General features: G+C 39.2%; 1 protein-coding gene across 4 annotated transcripts in view; it reads left to right on the top strand.

Moving 5' to 3' along the window:
• The window catches only part of limk1a (LIM domain kinase 1a), a 116,407-nt gene that overhangs the window by 63,371 nt on the left and 27,307 nt on the right, over positions 1 to 25,729 (top strand). For all 4 annotated transcript variants that reach the window (XM_039756958.1, XM_039756957.1, XM_039756960.1 and 1 more), the window contains 2 exons: positions 1,569 to 1,707; positions 23,300 to 23,409. In XM_039756958.1, the coding sequence (XP_039612892.1) occupies positions 1,569 to 1,707; positions 23,300 to 23,409 (249 nt within the window). The remainder of the gene's footprint in view (positions 1 to 1,568; positions 1,708 to 23,299; positions 23,410 to 25,729) is intronic.

Below are 25,729 nucleotides of genomic sequence, written 5' to 3'. Positions count from 1 at the left end.
AAATTTCAAGTGCCACAAACTCCTGGTGCTTCGATTGTCTGAATCTGTACCTCCATTTTTACATTTGTCCAAACTTTAAGACTTTCTGTGTTAAATCAACATTCCATTATTTCAGAATTTTTGTTTAAAAAAAGCCTTTGTTGTGCTATTTTCAAAGTTATCCTACATGAGTGATCACACTTTTTTATTGCTTATGCCTGCGTTCAAATCCAGAAACAGAACATTAACTTGTGTGACATTACCTTTAGTTAGTTTTCCTTGACCATTCAGGTTTATGTGCACCTAACACTTTCATTACATTTTAAGGATAATGTGTAAAATTTGTGAAAATTGTTTGCCTTCAAAAAGCAACAAATTGAAAAGATTTAGCATTTGCATATTTGTATTCAGCAATGAAGTATGGTGTTTTGCACATCCTGCTGTGTGTCTCATGAATTATGCATTTCTATTAAAACAGTTCATGTTGTATTAATAGGGAGACTTGCTTTGTAATTTGAAGCATTGAAACATTAAATAATTTATTTTGGTAGTAACAAATGGAGACACTCTTTTCATTGCCGTTCTAGACATGCCAAGTAGCCACTTTTGTAGCTTCCCTCAGTTTTTAGTTGCTATGCATATGACTGTTGTTAGCACTGCCAGTATACAATTTCCTCCCACATCCCACTTTTCTATATACATATTTGCAAATGTGGGCAAAGTTTCCCCCACAAGCCTGAACTGTGTATGCTGGGTAGAAAATGGATGGATGTTTGGACAAACAGCTGTAAACATGCTCACCAAAATCAGAGGATGAATGCAAAAGCTCTGTTCCTTTATTGGATTGTGTAGGACAATGTATTAAAAAGACATCCATCTTGCTGTTATTTCATCTCCATTTACAAATATGTGACATTACAAACTAAACGATTACAACTCACTTCTGATGGATCACATCATTGTCCTCACAAATCTATTTCTAAACTTAATCTTATTATGAGATATGAGTGACAATTACCTGAGTATGTGTGTGTTTTGGCTTTTGTTTTTAATTATAAACACATTTCCCACAATCACATGAAACTCAAAGCATTCTGCTGTTTTTCTTTTCACAGTATTAGTGCAGTGCTGCATCATATCCATTGTGAGCTATTTTATATGTAGTTTTAAGCTCAAGTTTTTGTCATGTATTATTGTACTTTACATAGTACTTTATCTACTTGCAGTCACAAATGATTGCAGTGCCCTCTTTTATTCGGTAGTGCTGATACCGTAAAAAAGATAGTATCACAATGTTTGGTACCAAAGTATTGATTCTTGAGACATCCCTAGTTCAAACAAATTCTAGCTTTTGAATTGAAAACCCACCATCACCCTCACTGGACAAAAGTTTACATTTGTTTTTAAAATATAATTTTATTTTGTGCTGTACTTGGCTAGGGTTTTCTTACAGTGATGTGAATGTTAAGCACTTTATCTGTAACGTGTATGAAAGAAGGTCTTGTGTAAGTACACATGAGGTGAAGGTTAGTTTGCAGTCCAAACATCAATAAGTTTGGTTAAACTTGATTTACTGTTCATCCTTGCAGATGTTGTGAGTGTAATACCTCCCTATCCCACTGGTACTATGAAAAAGAAGGACGTCTTTTCTGCAAGAAGGATTACTGGACTCTGTTTGGTGAACTGTGTCATGGCTGTTCAGAACACATTACCACTGGTCTCATCATGGTAAGAAGAAATTTTGTTTCTCTATATATCATCAGTAGGCCTCTTTCCCTTAACCATCTGTTCAGCTGAGCAGCATGCACTAGTTTTCACTAATTTGTGCTGTCTGAAGACCTTAGGACTATTGGAAACAAATCAAACTTCTATGAGACACCAACCTTTCCCACTGTTTAGGAAGCACAAGAACAGTTTCCAGTTTTGGTCCACCCCATACTTCCCAGGGTCTCATAAATCACTTATTTGGTACATCTTACAATTCATATTGCGCATGTCTGTTTTCCAGAGAATTATTGAGAACAATGATGTTACAGTCAAGCAAAGTTTTTTCTTTTTTTTTTCCTCCCAGAAACTTAGTGCAGTATTATTTGAAGCTAGAAAACATTCTAATTTTAGTCTAATATTTTAGTGCTTTAGAAAGCAATTTTCTCAACTCTGGTGCAGAGATAATCTAAATACAGTATATATTATTAACAGGAAGCAACTGTTCTTAGGGGAATTTCTTATTTTAGACTTTATCCTTTTTAAGATAAAAGTAACTATCAGCTTCCAGAAGCAATGTGGTCTGTGGCAGAGTTGGAATGTTTCCTGTTGTGTAGCACTAGTTCTATAGCATGTATTTGCTTGCTTTTATCATGCACCTTATCTTAAACAAAATTTAATTCCACAGTGTCAGGGGTGTAAAATATAAACATTGTTTAATACCATCTGTTTAAAACCAGGGTACTAAAAATAGGAATGGACAATTTTTGCATTTCTAAAAAGAAGAAGGTGTGCTTCACGTTCTGTGTAGAATGGAACTTGCTGTTTGATGTTAACTGCTAATTAGTAATAGACTGGCATGTTTTTTTTTCTTTTTTGGTACATTTGTTTTTATTGATGCTCATGTCACATTATAGGCGCATTAAATTTTTGATTATAATTAAAGTGTTCAGAAAATAAAAATTTGTTTAAGGTAACTAGATGTTATTACCCTGCGTTTACTATGAAACTAGTGTGGTTAAACACTCAGTTGTAATTGTTATTGTACAACTTACGTACATACATACCTTTTTTGTACAGAATAATACAAATAATTGTAAAAACAATTACAATTGAATAATTACAACATTGCACTGTATTGCACAGTATGTACAAGGTAATGATGCCTAGTTATTATAATTATGCAGGTAATTACATGGTAAGTACAACGTATTAGGGACACCTAATATAAAGTGATTATATAACTTAGAAAACTAAAACAATATTATTTTATGAAAGTGTAATGTACAGTTTACAATTTACTTGATGAACTGAAACATAATATGTATGTATACGTGTGTATATGTGTATGTGTGTGTGTGTGTGTGTGTGTGTGTGTGTATGTAATATATATACTTTATGTCTCTGCTGCTCGCGTTGTGAAGAGGGGGGCTGAACTTACCCCAAGGAGATACAGTTGCTATCCGAAACACCCTATTAAATGGTGATACAATGGGAAACAAATACAGTTTTTTTTTTTTACCTCCTCTTTGCTCGATCAGCTGCTTCTGTGACACGTGATCTCATGCGACGCTGCGAACATTTAAAAGCCTGTACAGCAGCTGTCCTACTCTTTGTGTTTTATTTCCAGCCCCGGGTGTGGTTAAATCTTTTGGCACAGTTCTTGATATTTTTTATTTTATAATTTAAAAGCTGAATAAGAATCTGTAAATCTAACAACATCACATTAAAGTTTGCTAAATTCTGAAAAGAATGATACCAAACATATATGTGTAGGTTTTAAAATAAGCCTCATTTAAAACGTGACAAAAAATGTGACATAAAAAGTCACCATTGCACTTTTAGTCTTAGGATTTTATATATATATATATATATATATATATATATATATATATATATATATATATATATATAGTGCATCCGGAAAGTATTCACAGCACATCAATTTTTCCACATTTCGTTATGTTACAGCCTTATTCCAAAATGAATTAAATTCATTTTTTTTCACAGAATTCTACACACAACACCCTATAATGACACCGTGAAAAAAGTTTACTTGAGATTTTTGCAAATTTATTAAAATAAAAAAATTGAGAAAGCACATGTACATAAGTATTCACAGCCTTTGGCATGAAGCTCAAAATTGAGCTCAGGTGCATCCTGTTTCTCCTGATCATCCTTGAGATGTTTCTGCATCTTAATTGGAGTCCACCTGTGGTAAATTCAGTTGATTGGACATGATTTGGAAAGGCACACACCTGTCTATATAAGGTCCCACATTTGACAGTTCAGGTCAGAGCACAAACCAAGCATGATGTCAAAGGAATTGTCTGTAGACCTCCGAGACAGGATTGTCTCGAGGCACAAATCTGGGGAAGGTTACAGAAAAATTTCTGCTGCCTTGAAGGTCCCAATTAGCACAGTGGCCTCCATCATCTGTAAGTGGAAGAAGTTCGAAACCACCAGGACTCTTCCTAGAGCTGGCCGGCCATCTAAACTGAGCGATCAGGGGAGAAGGGCCTTAGTCAGAGAGGTGACCAAGAACCCGATGGTCACTCTGTCAGAGCTCCAGAGGTCCTCTGTGGAGAGAGGAGAAGGACAAGCATCTCTGCAGCAATCCACCAATCAGGCCTGTATGGTAGAGTGGCCACATGGAAACCACTCCTTAGTAAAAGGCACATGGCAGCCCGCCTGGAGTTTGCTAAAAGGCACCTGAAGGACTCTCAGACCATGAGAAACAAAATTCTCTGGTTTGATGAGACAAAGATTGAACTCTTTGGTGTGAATGCCAGGCGTCAAGTTTGGAGGAAACCAGGCACCACTCATCACCAGGCCAATACATCCCTACAGTGAAGCATGGTGGTGGCAGCATCATGCTGTGGGGATGTTTTTCAGCGGCAGGAACTGGGAGACTAGTCAGGATAAAGGGAAAGATGACTGCAGCAATGTACAGAGACCTCCTGGATGAAAACCTGCTCCAGAGCACTCTTGACCTCAGACTGGGGCGACGGTTCATCATTCAGCAGGACAACGACCCTAAGCACACAGCCAAGATATCAAAGGAGTGGCTTCAGGACAACTCTGTGAATGTCCTTGAGTGGCCAAGCCAGAGCCCAGACTTGAGTCCGATTGAACATCTCTGGAGAGATCTTAAAATGGCTGTGCGCCGACATTTTCCATCTAACCTGATGGAGCTTGAGAGGTGCTACAAAGAGGAATGGACGAAACTGGCCAAGGATAGGTGTGCCAAGCTTGTTGCATCATATTCAAAAAGACGAGGCTGTAATTGCTGCCAAAGGTGCATCGACAAAGTATTGATCAAAGGCTGTGAATATTTATTTACATGTGATTTCTCAGTTTTTTTCATTTTTAATAAATTTGCAAAAACCTCAAGTAAACTTTTTTCATGTTGTCATTAATGGGGTGTTGTGTGTAGAATTCTGAGGAAAAAAAATAATTTAATCCATTTTGGAATAAGGCTGTAACATAACAAAATGTGGAAAAATTGATGCAATGCACTGTGTGTGTGTGTATATATACTGTATATATATATATATATATATATATATATATATATATATATGTGTGTGTGTGTGTATATGTATATATATATATATGTATGTGTATATATATATATATATATATACACACACACACACACACAGTATAATTAGTGCTGGGCAGCATTAAAATTTTTAATTGCGATTAACTGCACGATTGTCTGCGATTACACAACAAGCACATTGTTATGTGTAAAAGTTACACTAATTTTGAGTTAATTATTTATTTGGTTTGCAAACACTTTAAACAAATAAGGTGCTTTTTAACAGCAGTATTTGCTTTACATAGTAGGAGTTAAAGTATTTCTTGTAAATCTCAACTTAAACATTAATGTAATCAGATCAAATATAAAACCAAAGCTATTTGCCATTGCCAGGGCATTAACGTTTTATCTAGTTTGTCCAGAGACACGATCACAACATTCTAACAGGCACCTTCTGGGTAACAGCAAGTTAACATTTCGAAATCTGTGCTCTTTTTTATCTGAACAGATACCAGCAGAAACATTTTCTTTTATCATGGAGCAGTATAAACAGTCAATATTCAGTAGCAACTCTTTGAGGGCTAATATTTTTTCCAATAAACTCAGTTTTCTAAAAACGCACAAAGCAATGGTTTCACACATAAATCAACATAAAAAGTCTGTTGCTGCCTGTTGTGCCTGCTGTCGGCGCCTGTTTGCAGTTTGCTGCAGCATTGGCTGCGCAGGGGCGGCTCGACGGCCAGCAGGAGTGCACAGCGGGCTGGCTGCCTGGCTGTCTTTGTGAGACATGTGCACAGGGGTGCCATTTGCAGTGAGACGCAATGTAGTTTATTACTCCTGTCATCATAAGTGTCTGTCCTCCCAGGTGAACGTTGCCATAGATGCTTCAGCTACGATCAGTGGGGGCCGATCAGCTGAAATCGGTACCTCACTTTAGTTTTCAATCTACAGATCACTTGCATCAAAATCAGAGTCTGACAAATCAGAGTGATTTAGTGATAATTCGGAAAAAGTCATCCTCTGATTATTTTGCTTTGAGCGTTCACTTTGGTATCTCTCCACATGCAATTTTAGAAGCTGTTTCCACATTGCTACTTATGCACGCACAGGGAATTGAGGTCAAATCAACAAAGCTAATTTTCCTAACACGATAACACATTAACTTGCCCAGCCCTAATAAATATATATATATACAGTTAGGTCCATAAATATTTGGACAGAGAACTTTTTTTCTAATTTTGGTTCTGTACATTGACACAATGAATTTTAAATGAAACAACTCAGATGCAGTTGAAATGCAGACTTTCAGCTTTAATTCAGTGGGTTGAACAAAAAGATTGCATAAAAATGTGAGCCAACTAAAGCATTTTTTTAACACAATCCCTTTATTTCAGGGTCTCAAAAGTGATTGGACAAATTAAATAACTAGAAATAAAATGTTCATTTCTAATACTTGATTGAAAACCCTTTGCTGGCCTGAAGTCTTGAACTCATGGACATCACCAGATGCTGGTTTCCTCCTTTTTAATGCTGTGCCAGGCCTTTACTGCAGTGGCTTTCAGTTGCTGTTTGTTTGTGGGCCTTTCTGTCCGAAGATTAGTCTTCAACAAGTGAAATGCATGCTCAATTGGGTTAAGATCAGGTGACTGACTTGGCTATTCAAGAATTTTTCACTTCTTTGCTTTAATAAACTCCTGGGTTGCTTTGGCTGTATGTTTTGGGTCATTGTCTGTCTGTATTATGAAACACCGCCCAATCAATTTGACTGCATGTATGTTCAGTATGTCTCTGAACACCTCAGAATTAATTCGGCTGCTTCTGTCCTGTGTCACATCATCAATAAACACTAGTGTCCCAGTGCCACTCCAGCCACGCACGCCCAAGCCATCACACTGCCTCCACCGTGTTTTACAGATAATGTGGTATGCTTTGGATAGTGAGCTGTTCCACTCCTTCTCCATACTTTTTTTCTTGCCATCATTCTGGTAGAGGTTGATCTTGGTTTCATCTGTCCAATGAATGTTTTTCCAGAACTCTGCTGGCTTATTTAGATGTTCTTTAGCAAAGTCCAATCTAGCCTATTCTCTCTTCTCTCTGTTCTTGAGGCTTATGAGTGGCTTGCACCTTGCAGTGCACCCTCTATTTACTTTCATGCAATCTTCTCTTTATGGTAGACTGTGAAGGGGTTTCTCTTTACCATGGACATGATTCTGCGATCATCCACCACTGTTGTCTTCCGTGGATGTCCAGGACTTTTTGCGTTGCTGAGTTCACCAGTGCTTGCTTTCTTTCTCAGGATGTACCAAAGTGGTAGATTTTGCCACTTGTAAAATTGTAACAATTTCTCGGATGGGTTTTTTCTGTTTTTGCAGCTTAACGATGGCTTCTTTTACCTGCATGGAGAGCTCCTTTGACCGCATGTTGTCTGTTCACAGCAAAATCTTCCACATGCAAGCACCACACCTCAAATCAACTCCAGGCCTTTTATCTGCTTAATTGATAATGACATAACAACGGACTTGCCCACACCTGCCAATGAAATAGCCTTTGAGTCAATTGTCCAATTACTTTTGAGCCCCTGAAATGAAGGGATTGTGTTAAAAAAATACTTTAGTTGCCTCACATTTTTATGCAATTTTTTTGTTCCACCCACTAAATTAAAGTTGAAAGTCTGCACTTTAACTGCATCTGAGTTGCTTCATTTAAAATTCATTGTGGTAATGTACAGAACCAAAATTAGAAAAAAGTTGTCCCTGTCCAAATATTTATGGACCTAACTGTATGCTATAAAGGTAATATATAACTAAAGTTAAATATTGTACAGATATTAGATAATGTTTTAGAACAATTTTGTTTTTTTTGTTTTCTCACTGTATATTCTTACGTTTCATCATTGACCCCAGAACTTAGGAAGCTTTACAAGTTAAACATTAAAAACCGCAAACTGTTTAAATTCTTTACATGACAAGACATAAACTATGATAAGTGTACAAGGGCAAAATAGAATAGTAAACGGGATGAAACAACACAGCATCATAACTTTTAATCTTTCAGGAAAGACTTTATCACTGTCATTAGGAAGCTCAATTCATCTGCTGAACAAAGATACAAACTCAAAATTAAAATAAAATGGCTGGTAATACAGTTCACCCTATAACTGATACATGAAGGTAAAAAGAAAAAAGAAACAATACGAAGCCTTGTTTTTATTCATGCTTGTAATGTGTCAGTAGCAGAGTGTGCATGAAATGGATAGATGAGGTCTTACGTGACGTACAGACGTTTTACTTATGGTATAATGTGAACTACCAGTTAGTGTAGTTATTTGACTACTAACATAGTATGAGTAGTGTCTGAGCACGAGTTAAGTAGGAACATCAAGCATTTTATAAAAGTAACCCATTTCACTGAGGAGGCAGAAGAGCACATTACAGGCTCCACATGTGTCTAGAATGAGTTTTCATATGCAGTAACACTTTTAATTGATAAAGGATTTATTCCTTGAACTGTCATCCCTGGGAAACCATTTGCATACAGCAGCACTAACCCTACTTGTTCTAAACTATTCCTAATCTGATCCCCGTTGGTTTTCCCTTCATGCTTATGACTGCCAGGCAACATGGGCGGAGTCGATGTAAACATGCTTAAAAAGAGTACTGCAGAATTTGTGGATTTTATTTAACATTCAGAGGAAGTTGTGGGGAAAAAAAGGGCTGAACATCGTGATAATGACTTTTGCATATTTATTTTTATTAAAAACCAAATGGAAAATTGGATATTTTGCCCAGCCCTAATCTAGAACAGTAGGTATCCACTAAGAAATACCCTAAAATCTCAAAAATGCATGGATGGATTTAATTGAAGTTTAGTGACATTATAGAAAAAAAAGAATATGCTTTTATTTGTTGCTTTTTATTAGTATTATGCTAACTTACTTGCTCTTTGCTGCTCTGAGAGTGTGCTTTATGAGAACAATGGACAGAGCAGTCAAACAGAAGCACTAGCCAACAGGGTGCATGAATGACTGAAGAGGAGGTGGTGTCCTGGACTGGAAAAAAGAGATGTGATCACATATGTTGCCTACATTCAGGTATGAAATTGAAGTAGAAAGGTAGGCAAAGCTCAAAGAAAATGTTAAGTTCAATTCATATTATTCATCAGTGTACCTGCAGTAATTTATATTCACTTCAAACACTTCTTTGTATATACATTCACATCTCTGGACTTCAAAGCGGGGACCCCATGCAACTCACAAGAAAAACAAAAAGAAACACTGTACTTGAGTTAATGAAAATCATAAACACCTAGTAATTATAATAATATATGGTCAGATTTCACATTATTCCTACTGATTACCTGTTTCAATTCAAATTTTGCAATGTCCATCAACAAAAGCCAGATCACTAGGAAAAACTGGAAATGATCTAATGCCGGAATATTTTACTCATGGGCAATAGTATTCTCAAGAGTAAGTACCTCTAGTGACCTAATAATATTAGTGATGCCTTTATCCAAGGTGACTTACAACATTTGAGTTACATTTTGTTTGATTTTCCAACTGGAACACAGGCCAATGATGTATCTTGCTCATGGTGTCAGCAGCAGGATTTGTACCCACAACTGCAGGGTTTGAAGTCCTAGGTCTCTTAGCCTTAACCACTTTTCCACCCTGCCTGCCAATAACAGTGGCACTGCAAATATGGTATACAGAAAAGTACTGTACTCTATAGTACTTCTGATGCACCTGTTTTACCTGAAAGGCACTATAACGGAGGCCTGTTTCCCATTAAAACCATGATAAATATTTCCTATAAGTTCTTCATACATTCTCTGCAGTATCTACTTCTGTCTGAAACAACAAAAAGTTTTATATAAAACATTTAGATACAAATGTTGTAGCTGAAAGTGCTTTACAAGATGAAGAAAGAATAGTTTATATGAGACAGAAATAAGATTATGGCAATACTAAGTAACAAAGAATAAAGTAAGATCAGGTGGCCAAGAGGAGAGGAAAAAGCTAAACTTTAGATGGGCTGGAGAAAATAAAAACAAAATGTACAATGGTTCCAAGGCCAATAGACTACCCAGCCTTCACTAGGCAAACTGACCCATTTCTCTTTCAGACAGGCTCTCTCCAAATCTAACTCATGAAAAGGGCAAAAAATCATGATGCTGGCATATTCTGAAAAGCTTTCAAGAAAACTTGTTTCAATCAATTTGAAAACTGCACTGTGTTAGCATAACATGAGTGAAATTCCTCCTAGGGGATTGGCTGAATTTCTCTGTCACGTGAACCACTAGAAAGTTATCAGTGCAATATGTGGATTTTTCAACATTTCATCATGTCATTGCTACGTCTTGGGACATAAAGTGGTGCAATCTGTTTTTGAACTATGAGTAAAGTTACCGTATAATCTGTTGCCGGACCAAGTGCTCTAATGCCTGGAAGTTAGTGATGCTCACCATAGTAAGTTAGTTAATTCCATCTCTGATACAGTTTATTTTTCTGAAGCCTTTATTTTCCTATTTTAGGGTAATTTGAAAGCTTGGCCACAGTTTAAAAGACTTCTTAAAGCCAGTCTTGTAACCATCTGCTATACACAAACTTTTGAATGGTTACATAGTCATAACCACATCATTCTGTGTTTAACTCCTGACAATCAATAGTCCTGACTCTTCATCCATTTCACTGTGGAGTGTGGACTTGCATATCTATTAATGAAGGAATTCACATATGTTCACTCTTGAGAGCATAATGTACTAGGATTGTGAAAAGTATTGAAATATTGATAAGTATCAGTTTTAACATTTTTAAACCTTAAGTGCTCAATTTTCATGGTATCAATTCTACAGTCTATTTTACAAATGGACTTGTAGTTCACTCTGGCTTTTGACAGTTGAGTCATGTAGGCTATCAATCAGCATGGCTGTAGTTGCAGCCCCATTTCCATCTACTCACAGATATTATAAGACTGCAGCTTCAGCTCTGTGAGAACGTTTACCAGTATACTTAAAAAAAAAAAAAAAAAGAGCTCTCTCGAACACCTGTGAAGTGAAAACCATTTCAGGTGACTACCTGTGACTACCTGTTGAAGCTCATCGAGAGAATGCCAAGAGAGAGTAAAAAAGTAATCAGAGCAAAAAGTAGCTATTTTGAAGAACCTAGAATATAAAACATGTTTTCAGTTATTTCACCTTTTTTTGTTAAGTACATAACTCTACATGTGTTCATTCATAGTTTTGATGCCTTCAGTGAGAATCTACCAATGTAAATGGTCATGAAAATAAAGAAAACACATTGAATGAGAAAGTGTGTCCAAACTTTTGGCCTGTACTGTACGTCTATACAAACAATTTTGAAAGGAATCTTATTTCTAAATTCCAGAAGCACAAGTACAAACCTGTGAACTTCTGCATTTGAAGTAGTGATGTGATGTTTATTTTATTCTACAGGTTTAACTGTTTTTTGTAGCCAGTTAAACGTTTAACATCTCAAGAAGTGGCTCTTCAATTATTTTTACCTTTGGAACAGTTTTATTCTTTACTGTTCATTCAGGGGCAACACTCTTCAGCACTGTGACTCTAGTTTTCCCTCGGTTTTTAAATCCTCACCACAGGGTGTGCTACTGTAATGCATTACTTTCTTTTAATTATGTACGATTTTACAGTTCTATTTCATCACATTTACTATATGATGCAAAAAAGTGTTCAACTGCATAAACATTGGCATGACTCCTCTGTGCTCATATATTTTCTAGTTATGCTTCCTAGCGTGTATTTACTACTTTAGAACTCAATTGCATTCTAGTCTTTTTTGAAAAAAAAACTTGGAAGTTACAAAGACGTCATAGTTTATGTACACAAAAATGCAATGTGCACTGTTAGAGTTTATGCAAAGCCTTTAAGAATTATTGATCTGCTTGTGTGTTACTTTTCTGAACAATTGTTTACAAAAGACCACATTAATGTTATTTTTATTTAAATGTTTGTTTGTTTTAATACTTACTCAATTAATAAATTTGGTAATTGTAGGATTGCCAAGGCCTCAATGAGATATTAGGACACTTGCTTCAGTTTTACATACTAAGCATAAATCTTCTTGGGAGTGAAACAGCAGGCCTGGATGCTAGTTGAAAGATCTTTTTGTGTACCACTGGATTTTAGAATATCAGGGGTGAGAGGGTTAGTTCATAAATTTGGAGACTGATAGGAGCTACACTTGAAAATTAAGTTAATGTAAAGTACACCGTATACCCCTTAACTACTCACAGCATGAAAATGCTCAGTAGTAGCCACGAGGTGTACGAGTAGGCACGAGGTATACTGTCGGCATGACACTGCCATATTTTAAAGTTGTTTGTGTACATTGTAATAAACGAGTACTGTTTTTTTTTTTTGTTTTACATACCCAAGAGTGTCTTCTTTCAAATAAATCGTAAATTTCCATGTAATAAGCAATTTGCACATGTATATGCCGAAGTGAGCAGGGCATCACAGCTGAGTTAGTTTTGCTGAACCAGGTCTATAATATATACATTTGGAGACAACCATGAGTGAATTTTGCTTAAAACTTAGTGGGAACAAGTAGACGACTCACTATCCATTCATTATCCAACCCGCTACATCCCAACCACAGGGTCACGGGGGTCTGCTGGAGCCAATCCCAGCCAACACAGGGCGCAAGGCAGGAAACAAACCCCGGGCAGGGCGCCAGCCCACCTCAGGGCACCCACACACCAAGCACACACTAGGGACAATTTAGGATCGCCAATGCACCTAACTTGCATGTCTTTGGACTGTGGAAGGAAACCGGAGCACCTGGAGGAAACCCACGCAGACACTGGAGAACATGGACGACTCACTAGTGTGTCCCATTTCTAAATCAAACAAGCATTTGGTGAAGTGAGTGTAGTTAGAAACAGGATAAAAAAAGTCTTGCACAGCTGTCGATCCATTCAATGAAATGGTAGTTGGATTGTACTGTGAACAAGTCACATGTTAGTAAGGGCACCTGCAACCCAAAAGTGGCTGAGAAACACTGTTCTAGGTGTAGGTGTGGGGTGTTTGACTAGCACTGGGGGCCCAGGGCTGCCAGCAAACACATTGTTCCAACGTCCACAATCAAGTACTGGAGGAAGCTGGTATGTAAATGTACTTTGTTTACTTCAGGCATGAGATGCAAGAAATAAACAACAACAACAAAAATGAATATATAAGCCTTTGTGGGACAATGGCAACAGAAGTCAAGTCAAGTTGGGAAGTGTGCTGGTACAGTGCGTTGCCGCACTCACTGCACGACAAAATAACTCGGGATCCCGGTTTGCAACCCCCGAGGCAGATGCACGGTCCAGTCCCACCCTCCAGAAATGACCCTCTATCTGCTGCGGCCAGGTGTTACGAGGGCGACCCCTTGGCCTGGTCCAGCCACTCGGGTCCCCGGCAATGAGGATCTTATGAGCCAGATCACCCTCGGGGAAACACATCACATTGCCGTAGTGCCGTAACCAACACTTCCTCACAATGCAGGTGATGTGCCTCATTCGGGACTCCATGAGCAACCACTCATTCAACACAAAGTCAAACCAACAGTACCCAAGGATTTTCCAGAGAGACACAGTACCAAAGGAGTCCAGTCTTCATCTTAGGTCACTGGATAGCATCCATGTCTCGCAACATATAATAGCAAGACAGGAAGCACCAGGACTCTAAAGACTTGGACCTTCGTCCTTTTGCATAGAAATCGGGAGCGCCACACACCCCTTTCCAACAACCTCATGACCCCCCGCACTCTTGAAATCCGTCTACTGACTTCATAGGAAGAGTTACCAGAGACATTAATGTCACTGCCAAGGTAAGTAAACCTCTTAACAAGGTCATCACTCTCTCTGCAAACAGACACACAGCTGATGGCTGTGCCCAAGAGGTCATTAAAGGCCTGGATCTTAGTTTTTATCCAGGACGCTCACACGCCCAGACACTCAGACTCCTCATTCAGTCTCTCGAGCGCCCCCATCAGAACCTCCATTGCCTCCGCGAAGATCACAACCATCTTTCTTCACCAACAGATGTCCCACAGCCGCTGGACCCCACGACCTTGCCCAACACCCAGTCCAGACAAGCATTGAACAGAGTAGGAGCAAAAACACAACCCTGACGAACCCCAGAATCAACTAGGAAAAACACAGAGGTCCTCCCTCCACTCTGCGCAGCACTCACAGTACCAGTGTACAGGCCAGCCATGATATCCTCGAGGGGATCCCGCGAATCCTCAGGATATCCCAAAGGGCAGCTCGATCAACTGAGTCGAACGCTTTGTGGAAATCAACAAAGGCTGCAAAGAAACTCTGTCAATATTCGTGTTTGCACTCTGAGAACCCTTAGTGCCAGGATGCGGTCAATGGTAGACTTCTTAGGCATAAAACCAGACTGTTCAGGTTGCTGGTAGGTGAGCAAGTGATCATGGATCCTATTGAGGATGACCCTAGCAAGGACCTTACCCGGCACAGAGAGTAGGGTTATCCCCCTGTAGTTGCTGCAATCCAGGCAATCACCCTTCCCTTTCCAGATAGGGACAACAAGTCCTGTTTTCCAGTCGGTTGGGATGATGCCAGTCTCCCCAATGAAAGTAAAGATTGCTTGCAATGCCAGGAGGACAGCCTCCCCTAAGCCTGGAGAAGTTCACCCCGGATACCACAGATCCTTCAGCCTTTCCCTCCCTCAGCTGGTTCACCACCTGTGCAATCTCAGTGAGATTGGGTGGTACACAACTAACTGGAGGATCAGCCTGAAGAACCGTGGACCCAGAGATATCCAGCGTCCTAGCCGGAGGATCAGCTTTGAACAACTGCTCAAAGTAGCCAGCCCAGCGGGTCACAACTGCAGTAAGGACCGTGCCATCAGCCGCCCTGACTACAACTCTCCGAGGAACAGATTCAGATGTGCGTAATGCTTTGATTCCTCTGTAAGCAGGACGTGGGTCGCTAGACCACAGATGGTGTGTCACTTGCTCACAGATTTCTCTAACAAACGCCTCTTTACCTGCCTTCCAAGCCCTCGCAGCCGTCCCTCTCATGACATCCAAACTTGGTACAATGAAGGCTGACAGATTGGGGCACAAAAGAAACTTGATTCCAGGATTGTACATCATAACATGCCTGGGTTATGTACCGTAAAACCCAGTTTGTTTTGGAGAGGAATCCCCAAAGCAGCAATGTTTTGTGTTTTATTCGGTTCCTAAAGGTTTTTAATCATATAATACTTTCTATTAAAATCTGTTATGCTCACTGTTCATCAGCCGTTTGCAATAATGGCAAAAACTCCTTAGTGCCCAAAAGGTTAATCTTTTATGTAAGAGGACTTTATAGCATAACATCTGACTATTTTAGGTTGTGTTCTGGTTTTCAGTAACTGCAACCATGCACTAGAATGTCAAGTTGTGTTTTCGCTCTCAGTTCCTCTCATGTGGAGATTTTCAGGGAGATTGTCCACTGCCACCTTTATGGCATCCTTGCTTTTGGCAGGTTTTTGCTATCCTGACACCTCTTCACATTTGTCAAGAACTGTGTGTTTACCAGCATGCCTTAACACTAGAATTACCAGAGCCTACGAAAAAACTCGTAATTCCGTCCCACCTTAAACTGCTTCTTAAATCCCTTCACACCTCTCCGCCAGCGCCCTTTGTCTTCTAAATGTGCTGCTAAAGAGAAGCCGGCTATTCCATCCCCCCACCAATTTAGAACGTGCACGAACTTCTCTCAGCTCATGCCTTGATTGAGTATCTGGGAGTGAAGTGGAGTTTTAGAGTGGAAATAATAGATCGTTGTTTGGAACACACGCATTTCATGTCTGTTCCGTTTCTACAGTAATCTGTGTCAACACATTGTTAAAACAGAAACTTTTTTTATATTCTAGTAGTAGATGACAAAATGTAGGCATAAACTATATAATGTATGAAGCCTGAAGTCCAAATAGCAAAGAAACATTTTCACAAGAATAACACAATTGCACTTTTATTCAAACATATAACTGCAGAAAGAAAAAGCCGCCTTAACATGCGACATTGACACCAGTTTACTATAACTGACTCCGTGGTTCAATAGATACAGCCCCGCTTGGAATCAAGGGTCACGGGTTCGATCCTCGCCCCTCCTTTTGAGAAGTAAACTGTTCTTAGTCTTACTGTTTTAGAATAAAAACATACATTTGATTTCAGTCTGTAACAGCCGGTGCAATTTATGATCTTTGTAAAGGTTAGCTTTTTTTTTTTATTCACTTTTCACTCTCTCAGTCGCGTTCAGAATCAATCCATACAACCCCATCTGACACGGCTGTTTTCACTAAAGACGCCTATAGCTCTGCAGTGTACCACGATGCATACTAACGCCCCCCCCCCCGGTTCTGACACACAACGCTGGCGAAGCTGCCTTCTTAGTATCTCACCGTCACTTGCTTTTCTTTTTATTCAGTTTTATTGAGTGTTCCTGCTGTATGCTTTTTCTTTTGCACCCAGGACATGCAGAAGAAAGAATGGTAAAGACCAACTTCGCGCTATATGCAATCATCAGACACTCCCCATCTGCCCGTGTCGTTCAAACACAGGAACATATATTGGTGTAAAAGTATAACAAAAGTGCACTTTTATTCAAGTGCACTTTTTCCATCGCCTTTTCCTGTAAGAAGCAGTGTACACACTTCTCTCTATGCTGTGGTTTCTATTACACACCTGAAAGAAAGAGACAATACATATGAACATATCCAGCATACAGCAACATGCGGGGACTGGCAGGAACACTCAATAAAACTGAATAAAAAGAAAATCAAGTGACGGTGAGATACGAAGACAGCTTCGCCAGCGTCTGTGTCAGAACCGGTGGGGGCGTTAGTATGCATCGTGGTACAGCACAGAGCTATAGCGTCTGTATTCTGTTTCTTTTGTACTCCAGGGCACGCAGAGGAGAGAATAGTAAAGAGCAGTAAGTTCGGCGCTATATGCAATCATCAGACACTCTCCATCTGCCCGTTGTTTTGTTATACTTTTCAATACTTTTATACTGCTCAAGCGGGCATGCTCAAAAATACACGTGTAATGCCACGAAAAGTGCACGCAGACACTTCATTTCGCAAACAAAACAAGTGCACTTTTATTCAAAACTACCTGTATAACCGAAGAAAAAAGAAAGCAAGATACAGTAGGCGATTGATACGACATCTTGCATGGTGCAATGCTAAGAAGTGCAGATTTTCATTCCGTGCTATATAAAATCATCACATTCAAATATTAACAGTTCCCACACACCCAAGGACCGTCCTTCCTACATTTACGACCGTGTACTTGTTGCCGTGTACACACCTCTCTGTGCTATGGTTTCTATTACACTGAATGAGCACCTGACACTGTACTTTCTTCCCTGGGGAAGGTCCGCATCAGAGAATTTCCAGTTCCTGCATAAATTCACACCGATCTGACGCTGTTCGTTTTCAAATAATATTGCATTAGTGCGATTATATTTTCACATATATTGTCTTTCTTTCAGGTGTGTAATAGAAACCACAGCATAGAGAGAAGTGTGTACACTGCTTCTTACAGGAAAAGGCGATGGAAAAAGTGCACTTGAATAAAAGTGCACTTTTGTTATACTTTTACACCAATATATGTTCCTGTGTTTGAGCGACACGGGCAGATGGGGAGTGTCTGATGATTGCATATAGCGCCGAAGTTACTGGTCTTTACCATTCTTTCTTCTGCATGTCCTGGGTGCAAAAGAAAAAGCATACAGCAGGAACACTCAATAAAACTGAATAAAAGAAAAGCAAGTGACGGTGAGATCGAAGAAGGCAGCTTAGCCAGCGTTTGTGTGTCAGAACCGGGGTGGGGCGTTAGTATGCATCGTGGTACACTGCAGAGCTATAGCGTCTTTAGTGAAAACAGCCGTGTCAGATGGGGTTGTATGGATTGATTCTGAAGCGACTGAGAGAGTGAAAAGTGAATAAAAAAAAAAGCTAACCTTTACAAAGATCATAAATTGCACCGGCTGTTACAGACTGAAATCAAATGTATGTTTTATTCTAAAACAGTAAGACTAAGAACAGTTTACTTCTCAAAAGGGAGGGGCGCAGGATCGAACCCGTGACCCCTTGATTCCCAAGCGGGGCTGTATCTATTGAACCACGGAGTCAGTTATAGTAAACTGGTGTCAATGTCGCATGTTAAGGCGGCTTTTTCTTTCTGCAGTTATATGTTTGAATAAAAGTGCAATTGTGTTATTCTTGTGAAAATGTTTCTTTGCTATTTGGACTTCAGGCTTCATACATTATATAGTTTATGCCTACATTTTGTCATCTACTACTAGAATATAAAAAAAGTTTCTGTTTTAACAATGTGTTGACACAGATTACTGTAGAAACGGAACAGACATGAAATGCGTGTGTTCCAAACAACGATCTATTATTTCCACTCTAAAACTCCACTTCACTCCCAGATACTCAATCAAGGCATGAGCTGAGAGAAGTTCGCACGTTCTAAATTGGTGGGGATGGAATAGCCGGCTGCTCCTAGCTTCTCTTTATCAGCACATTTAGAGAACAAAGGACGCTGGCGGAGAGGTGTGAAGGGATTTAAGAAGCAGTTTAAGGTGGGACGGAATTACGAGTTTTTTCGTAGGCTCTGGTAATTCTAGTGTTAAATAATTTCTTGCCAGTTATGAGCACCTGTCAATTTGCACTTTATATGTAAATTTGAGTAGAGATTTAGCTTTGGGTGTGTAGATTATGTCCCAAGCACATACTATTATGATGAAAATGTGCGGCCCCTCCATGAGTAGTGTGCTCTTTTCCCCGCTGTTCAGGAGACAGGTTTCATGTATGTGACGCATCATGTTATGGAATGTTTTTTCCTGCTGCTCTGCTTAAAAAACTCAGCAGGGCTGTTTTGGTTTTGCTTTCAGAAATGTAAATGTTTGTTGGTTTGTGATGGAGATTTAGCACAGGTTTAGCAATTGATGTACAAATATATTCAGAAGAGTAGAGTCAGTTTTTACATCTGTCGTCATCCCATTGAGAGGTAGTTTTGGTTATTTTTTTTGTTTGTTTTTGAATAAATGTCGAATTTCAGCTGTGAGACATTCTGTTGCAGTTTCATGAATATTTTTGTGTATATAGGACTGAGGTGGCAGTCTTTAAGTTTGATTTATGTTTGTGCTTCTTAGTTAAAGGCTGTCTCTTTGGTGTGTCTTTCTCAGGTGGGAGTGCTGGGCAGAGTCAGGCAGGAAGTGAGAGCTGGAAGCGCAGAATCATTCAGAGCAGTGCATCAGTGTGTGTGTGTGTGTGTGTGAGAACATGCACATGCGTATGCGCTGTCCAGTGATGTCAACAGAAGGAGTTACTGTTTCCATTCTTAGACCAGCTTTTGTTTTACATTATTTCAGTTTCATGTATCACAAAATTACTTTTCTTTTATGCCACTCTGTGATGCCATGGTGAGTGAAGTGGAGATCTGGGACTTAGCTGATGTGTTTTGTTGTTTTAACTGGAGTCGGAAGGATAAACAGGTAAGTTTTTTAAAAATTACCCGATTCTCAATTGTAAAAACTGTTTCATGCCTTTATCCTTCTTTGAGGATAGATCGTCCTTTTTTGGGATTGTATCGGAACCCTGTAATCATTTACTGGTTGTGTAAGAAGTTGTTTTTTTTTTTTTTCTTCTTTTTTTTAACAACAGTCGATAGAAACGTCTTTTGACGGCCCTGTCACTTTATCTTCAGGAAGTGTGCCTGCTTCCTTTTATAACATTTCTGTTCTGACAATCTAGTTATGGAGGATACCTAGATTTTTATGAACCCAAAAAGATTCAGCAGATCATCTTAACGGAAAAACGTTTTCAATTGGCGAGATAATGTGAATATACTGAATATAACTGGGGGACTTCTGATATGTGTCATGGCATGTTGTCATTACCATGTGAAAAAAAGTGAAATTCTGTTCTTGTTTCTTGCAAAACGACTTCTTTATATTCATAAATGTTTTGTCTTCTGAGCATATGGTGCATTTCTCACTCTAATCTTGAATTATAATGTTGTTAAATTGCTACTTCTGTTGTTGCATAGACTCTGTTTCACTGTGAAATTAATTATATTATTTGCTGTCACTTTTAAATTTCTGTTTTTTTGTTTAAATAAGGAAAATACACAATCTATAATAAAGATAATTTTCAGAGTACTGATGGCTTATTCATCTTTTACTGGGAATGATGTCATAAATGTTTAGAGTTATCTTAGGAAGATGGAGCTTGGCATATTTAATCCTAGATGTCAAAAATGTATGGTCTCAAAATAATGTGTAAGCATTATTACAAAGCCATTAATTATAAATATTACACAATAAAAAGAGATCAGTATTGGATCTTGTCCACTTTTACTGATGTTGATATACTCTGTGTGTATACACTATTATATGTTGTTTTATTGCATATATTGTACATTTTGTAATACACAATAGACACGCTATGTATTCTGTACTTTCCAAATTCCCTTTTTTGGACGGGGATTTTACTATAAGTAATAACTGTAATGGACTTTTACATTCAAAAAGTGCTGCTAGATGTGATCATTTTTGGTCTCAATGTAGGTGCTTCATGACAAAGGCGGTCATCTGTGGGTGGTCCTGGGACAGCACCACTGCATCTATCATTTGGGTTATATTTTCCCACTCTGTGGTTTGCCTTTATTTAAAGATTTTTGAATTCTGTCAGTTGATTTTGTTGTCTTTAATATACAGTGGATCCTGAAAGTATTCACAGCGCATCACTTTTTCCACATTTTGTTATGTCACAGCCTTATTCCAAAATTTCCAAAATTGATTAAATTCATTTTTTTCCTCAGAATTCTACACACAACACCCCATAATGACAACATGAAAAAAGTTTACTTGAGGTTTTAGCAAATTTATTAAAAATAAAAAAACTGAGAAAGCACATGTACAGTATTCACAGCCTTTGGCATGAAGCTCAAAATTGAGCTCAGGTGCATCCTGTTTCCCCTGATCATCCTTGAGATGTTTTTGCAGCTTAATTGGAGTCCACCTGTGGTAAATTCAGTTGATTGGACATGATTTGGAAAGGCACACACCTGTCTATATAAGGTCCCACAGTTGGCAGTTCAGGTCAGAGCACAAACCAAGCATGAAGTCAAAGGAATTGTCTGTAGACCTCCAAGACAGGATTGTCTCGAGGCACAAATCTGGGGAAGGTTACAAAAAAATGTATTCTGCTTTGAAGGTCCTAATGAGCACAGTGGCCTCCATCATCTGTAAGTGGAAGAAGTTCGAAACCACCAGGACTCTTCCTAGAGCTGGCCGGCCATCTAAACTGAGCGATCAGGGGAGAAGGGCCTTACTCAGGGAAGTGACCAAGAACCCGATGGTCACTCTGTCAGAGCTTCAGAGGTCCTCTGTGGAGTGAGGAGAACCTTCCAGAAGGACAACCATCTTTGCAGCAATCCACCAATCAGGCCTGTATGGTAGAGTGGCCAGACGGAAGCCACTCCTTAGTAAAAGGCACATGGCAGCCCACCTGGAGTTTGCCAAAAGGCACCTGAAGGATCAGACCATGAGAAACAAAATTATCTGGTCTGATGAGACAGAAATTGAACTCTTTGGTGTGAATGCCAGGCGTCACGTTTGGAGGAAATTAGGCACCACTCATTACCAGGCCAATACCATCCCTACAGTGAAGCATGGTGGTGGCAGCATCATGCTGTGGGGATATTTTTCAGCGGCAGGAACTGGGAGACTAGTCAGGATAAAGGGAAAGATGACTGCAGCAATGTACAGAGACAGCCTGGATGAAAACCTGCTCCAGAGTGCTCTTGACCTCAGACTGGGGCGATGGTTCACCTTTCAGCAAGACAATGACCCTAAACACACAGCCAAGATATCTAAGGAGTGGCTTCAGGACAACTCTGTGAATGTCCTTGAGTGGCCCAGCCAGAACCCAGACTTGAGATCTTAAAATGGCTGTGCACCAACGCTTCCCATCCAACCTGATGGAGCTTGAGAGGTGCTGCAAAGAGGAATGGGCGAAACTGGCCAAGGATAGGTGTGCCAAGCTTGTGGCATCATATTCAAAAAGACTTGAAGCTGTAATTGCTGCCAAAGGTGCATCGACAAAGTATTGAGCAAAGGCTGTGAATACTTATGTACATGAGATTTTTCAGCTTTTTTATTTTTAATAAATTTGCAAAAACTTCAAGTAAACTTTATTCACGTTGTCATTATGGGGTGTTGTGTGTGGAATTCTGAGGAAAAAAATGAATTTAATCCATTTTGGAATAAGGCTGTGACATAACAAAATGTGGAAAAAGTGATGCGCTGTGAATACTTTTCGGATGCACTGTATGTAACTTCTTATATGACACAGACATGTAAAAATGTCTGACTGATTCTTTGATTTTCTGTACATTATTCTTGAATATCTGTTGACCTTACTGGTGGGGAGAGGACTTGTAATCATTTTCTGTAAATGAGTGAGAAGGACAATTCACCCTAGGTATTGTGCACATTTATACTTTGTATACATCCTTAAAAAAATATTTAACAGGACCCACACAACCATTTGTTTTGTGATGCACTGGCACTGCTTACCGTTACAGTTTATGACTACTTTTGCAGTCTCACCAGACTCTCTTGTTTTAAATGTTTCTCCAGTGAAATCTACAGTTGAATTTCAATTAATTTTCTCAAATATTTATGAAAAACAGAAAAGTATAAATGACAAATTGACTATACAGTAATAACAAACCAAATTTGCTATTAGATAGCATTTAACTTCTCCAGACCATGGTATGCCTGACATCCTGAGATCAGTTTTGCTCATTCAACACATTCTGTACCAGGTACTTATTATTTTCATTTAAATAACACAGCACTTCATCTTAGGTTATATTTTATTAAGATTATACATTTTATCAGGTGACATATTCTGACACTTTTTGTTCCGTGTTCTACTTTGTTACACTATAAATATGTGACGAAGCTGAATGTGAATCCTACCAACTAGTGTCTCTTGTTGCTGTCTGTGAAGGTTGCAGGGGAGCAGAAGTATCACCCAGAGTGCTTTACTTGCTTGAACTGCCGGGTCTTCATTGGAGATGGTGACACGTATGCACTTGTGGAACGTTCCAAACTGTACTGGTGAGTAAGGTTTGGTTGATATTAAACTTCTTATATTTCCCTGGAGTGTATAGAACATAGTGTTTTTGGATGGTGACTACTCCCAAAGAATTGTAAATGGATTTGGAAAAATGTTCCAAGTACAAGCAGTTCCCCGGGTGTTTTATCTTAGTAGAGTAGTATATATTGCTATACTTTCCCCTATTGTATTATTAATACGTAGCCTTAGAATGCCTAATCTCACAGACTTACCACTGTTTATAAGGTATTATTGTATATAACTTAACCCCACCTTCCCTTCTATATCTATAACCTCAGACAATTAGATTTACTAAAAAGACAAGCAGGAGTTAAGTTACACGTAAAATAATGTATTACTGATAATATTCATAAATAACAACAAAATGCAAAGTCCTTTTGAATATTGGCAAACATACAACCTGATAAAATGGTGATGTGTAACTCACGTGGCACACAGACTTGTAGTTACTTAAAATGTCTCCAGTTAAAGCATCATTGGTGCTCAGCTTTCAGCCACATGTCTGTTCAATATGGCTGCTGAGCTGTGGTCTTCATTGTGTTGTCTTCATCATCACAGGTTAGCAAAAGAGATGCTTCTTCATCATATGTTGGTTAGAGAGAGAGAATGTGGTTGAGCAAGCAAATTTATAGGTTTTCTGTCCAACACCTCCAGCCAATCCAGACTGCCATATCTCAGACCAATGGGAGAAATAGTACATTTTAACACCTGCAACCCCCCTGCTAGGGAGTGGTGAAAGATGCATGCATCATTCATACGGCATTTAAGTGGTTAAAGTGCTAGGGAGTGATGGGACATGCATTCGTCATTCATACGGTACTTATTCGTTTAGGATCTTTGTGTATGTATGTGTATGTTTGCTTACAGGGGCAAAAGTAGGCCAACCCATAACGAATTTGCCAAATTGTATTAGAGTAAATTGTAGACTTAGAAATGCCTAAGTTCATTTTAAAGTCAGCCATCTTCCAGTGGAGTGGCAGAGGGAAGCAGGCTAAAGCTAGGAAACCTGTAGTTCAGGTAGAGAAAGCAGAAGCTGAGCTGAGTGTTCCACAAAATGGAAGGAGGCTGGAAGGATTAAGAGCAAGAAAACAGAGATCAGGTTTAAAGAAGACAGCTGCTGTTATAAGAGGTTTACTAGCTTGTATTATTGGTAATAAGAAAGAAAATAGCAAAGTGAATGAAAGTGAAAGTTGCCAATATTCAAATGTACTTTGCATTTTGTTGTTATTTATGAATATTATCAGTAATACATTATTTTAAATGTAACTTAACTCCTGCTTGTCTTTTTACTACATCTAATTGCCTGAGGTTATAGATATGGGGACTAGTTATATACAGTGGTAAGTTTGTGAGATTAGGTATTCTAAGGCTACATATTAATAATACAATAGGGGAAAGTAGAGCAATATATATATATATATATATATATATATTACTCTACCAAGATAAAACGGGTTACGTACGAGATAGGGACTGTAGATTTGTACTTAAGTTGAATTTGTATGTAAGACGGAACAGGTACATTATTTTAATAAATGCTGTTATTGACTGAATGTAACCAAGTGCTCTGCCAGGGAATAATGGAGTTTCACCCCTCTCTGACCTTTTTATTATTTCTACTTTATTTTCAAAGGTGATGGTTTTTCTCTTCTTTACTGCATCACCAGCACTTGCATCAGATTTGTGTTTCAGAGACATTGTTGAAAGGTGAAGACAAAAGGATAGGATGAGCTCTTCTGCACAACACTGTACACGCTATCACAGCAGGAAGGCACCCGTCGTCCGCACGTCTGATGTACTGACAAAAGACAACTTCCTGCTATGTGCTAACAGTACAAGCAGGCTTACTATTGAGAATGAATGGGGGTGGCAAAGGGCGATTCACCACCCACCACACAGTCACCTCCACTATAGTATGCTACCTGCAGCAACTGGCCACCGAGAATGAACACAGTGCGGCCAAAGGTGGGTAGTGAATCGCTTACCACCACCCCCATACAACAGGCAGCCAACCGAGGCACACTACAATGCTACCCCCCACTGCCCTGTTTATCCTCAGTGGCCTCCATTCAGCCACAACCAGGTCACTGATTGCAGCATTACCAGCGGTGGGCGGCTAGTCAGGAGCAGTAGCTGCAGTGGCGTAGTGGGCAGGCAGCGAACCGCCCCATCAAGCCTCCGTCCTGCACACGAGCGATAGCTGTGACCCTGGTGACTATGGACCACGGGTCACCGCTTGCCGCCGGGAGCTGCCCGAAGGACACTACACTGCACGAGCAGCGAAATTGCCCCCTCCAGCCT

This window comes from Polypterus senegalus, chromosome 6 (assembly GCF_016835505.1).
Source record: "Polypterus senegalus isolate Bchr_013 chromosome 6, ASM1683550v1, whole genome shotgun sequence".
NCBI lineage: Eukaryota > Metazoa > Chordata > Cladistia > Polypteriformes > Polypteridae > Polypterus > Polypterus senegalus.
This window is presented reverse-complemented; position numbering and strand designations above follow the sequence as displayed.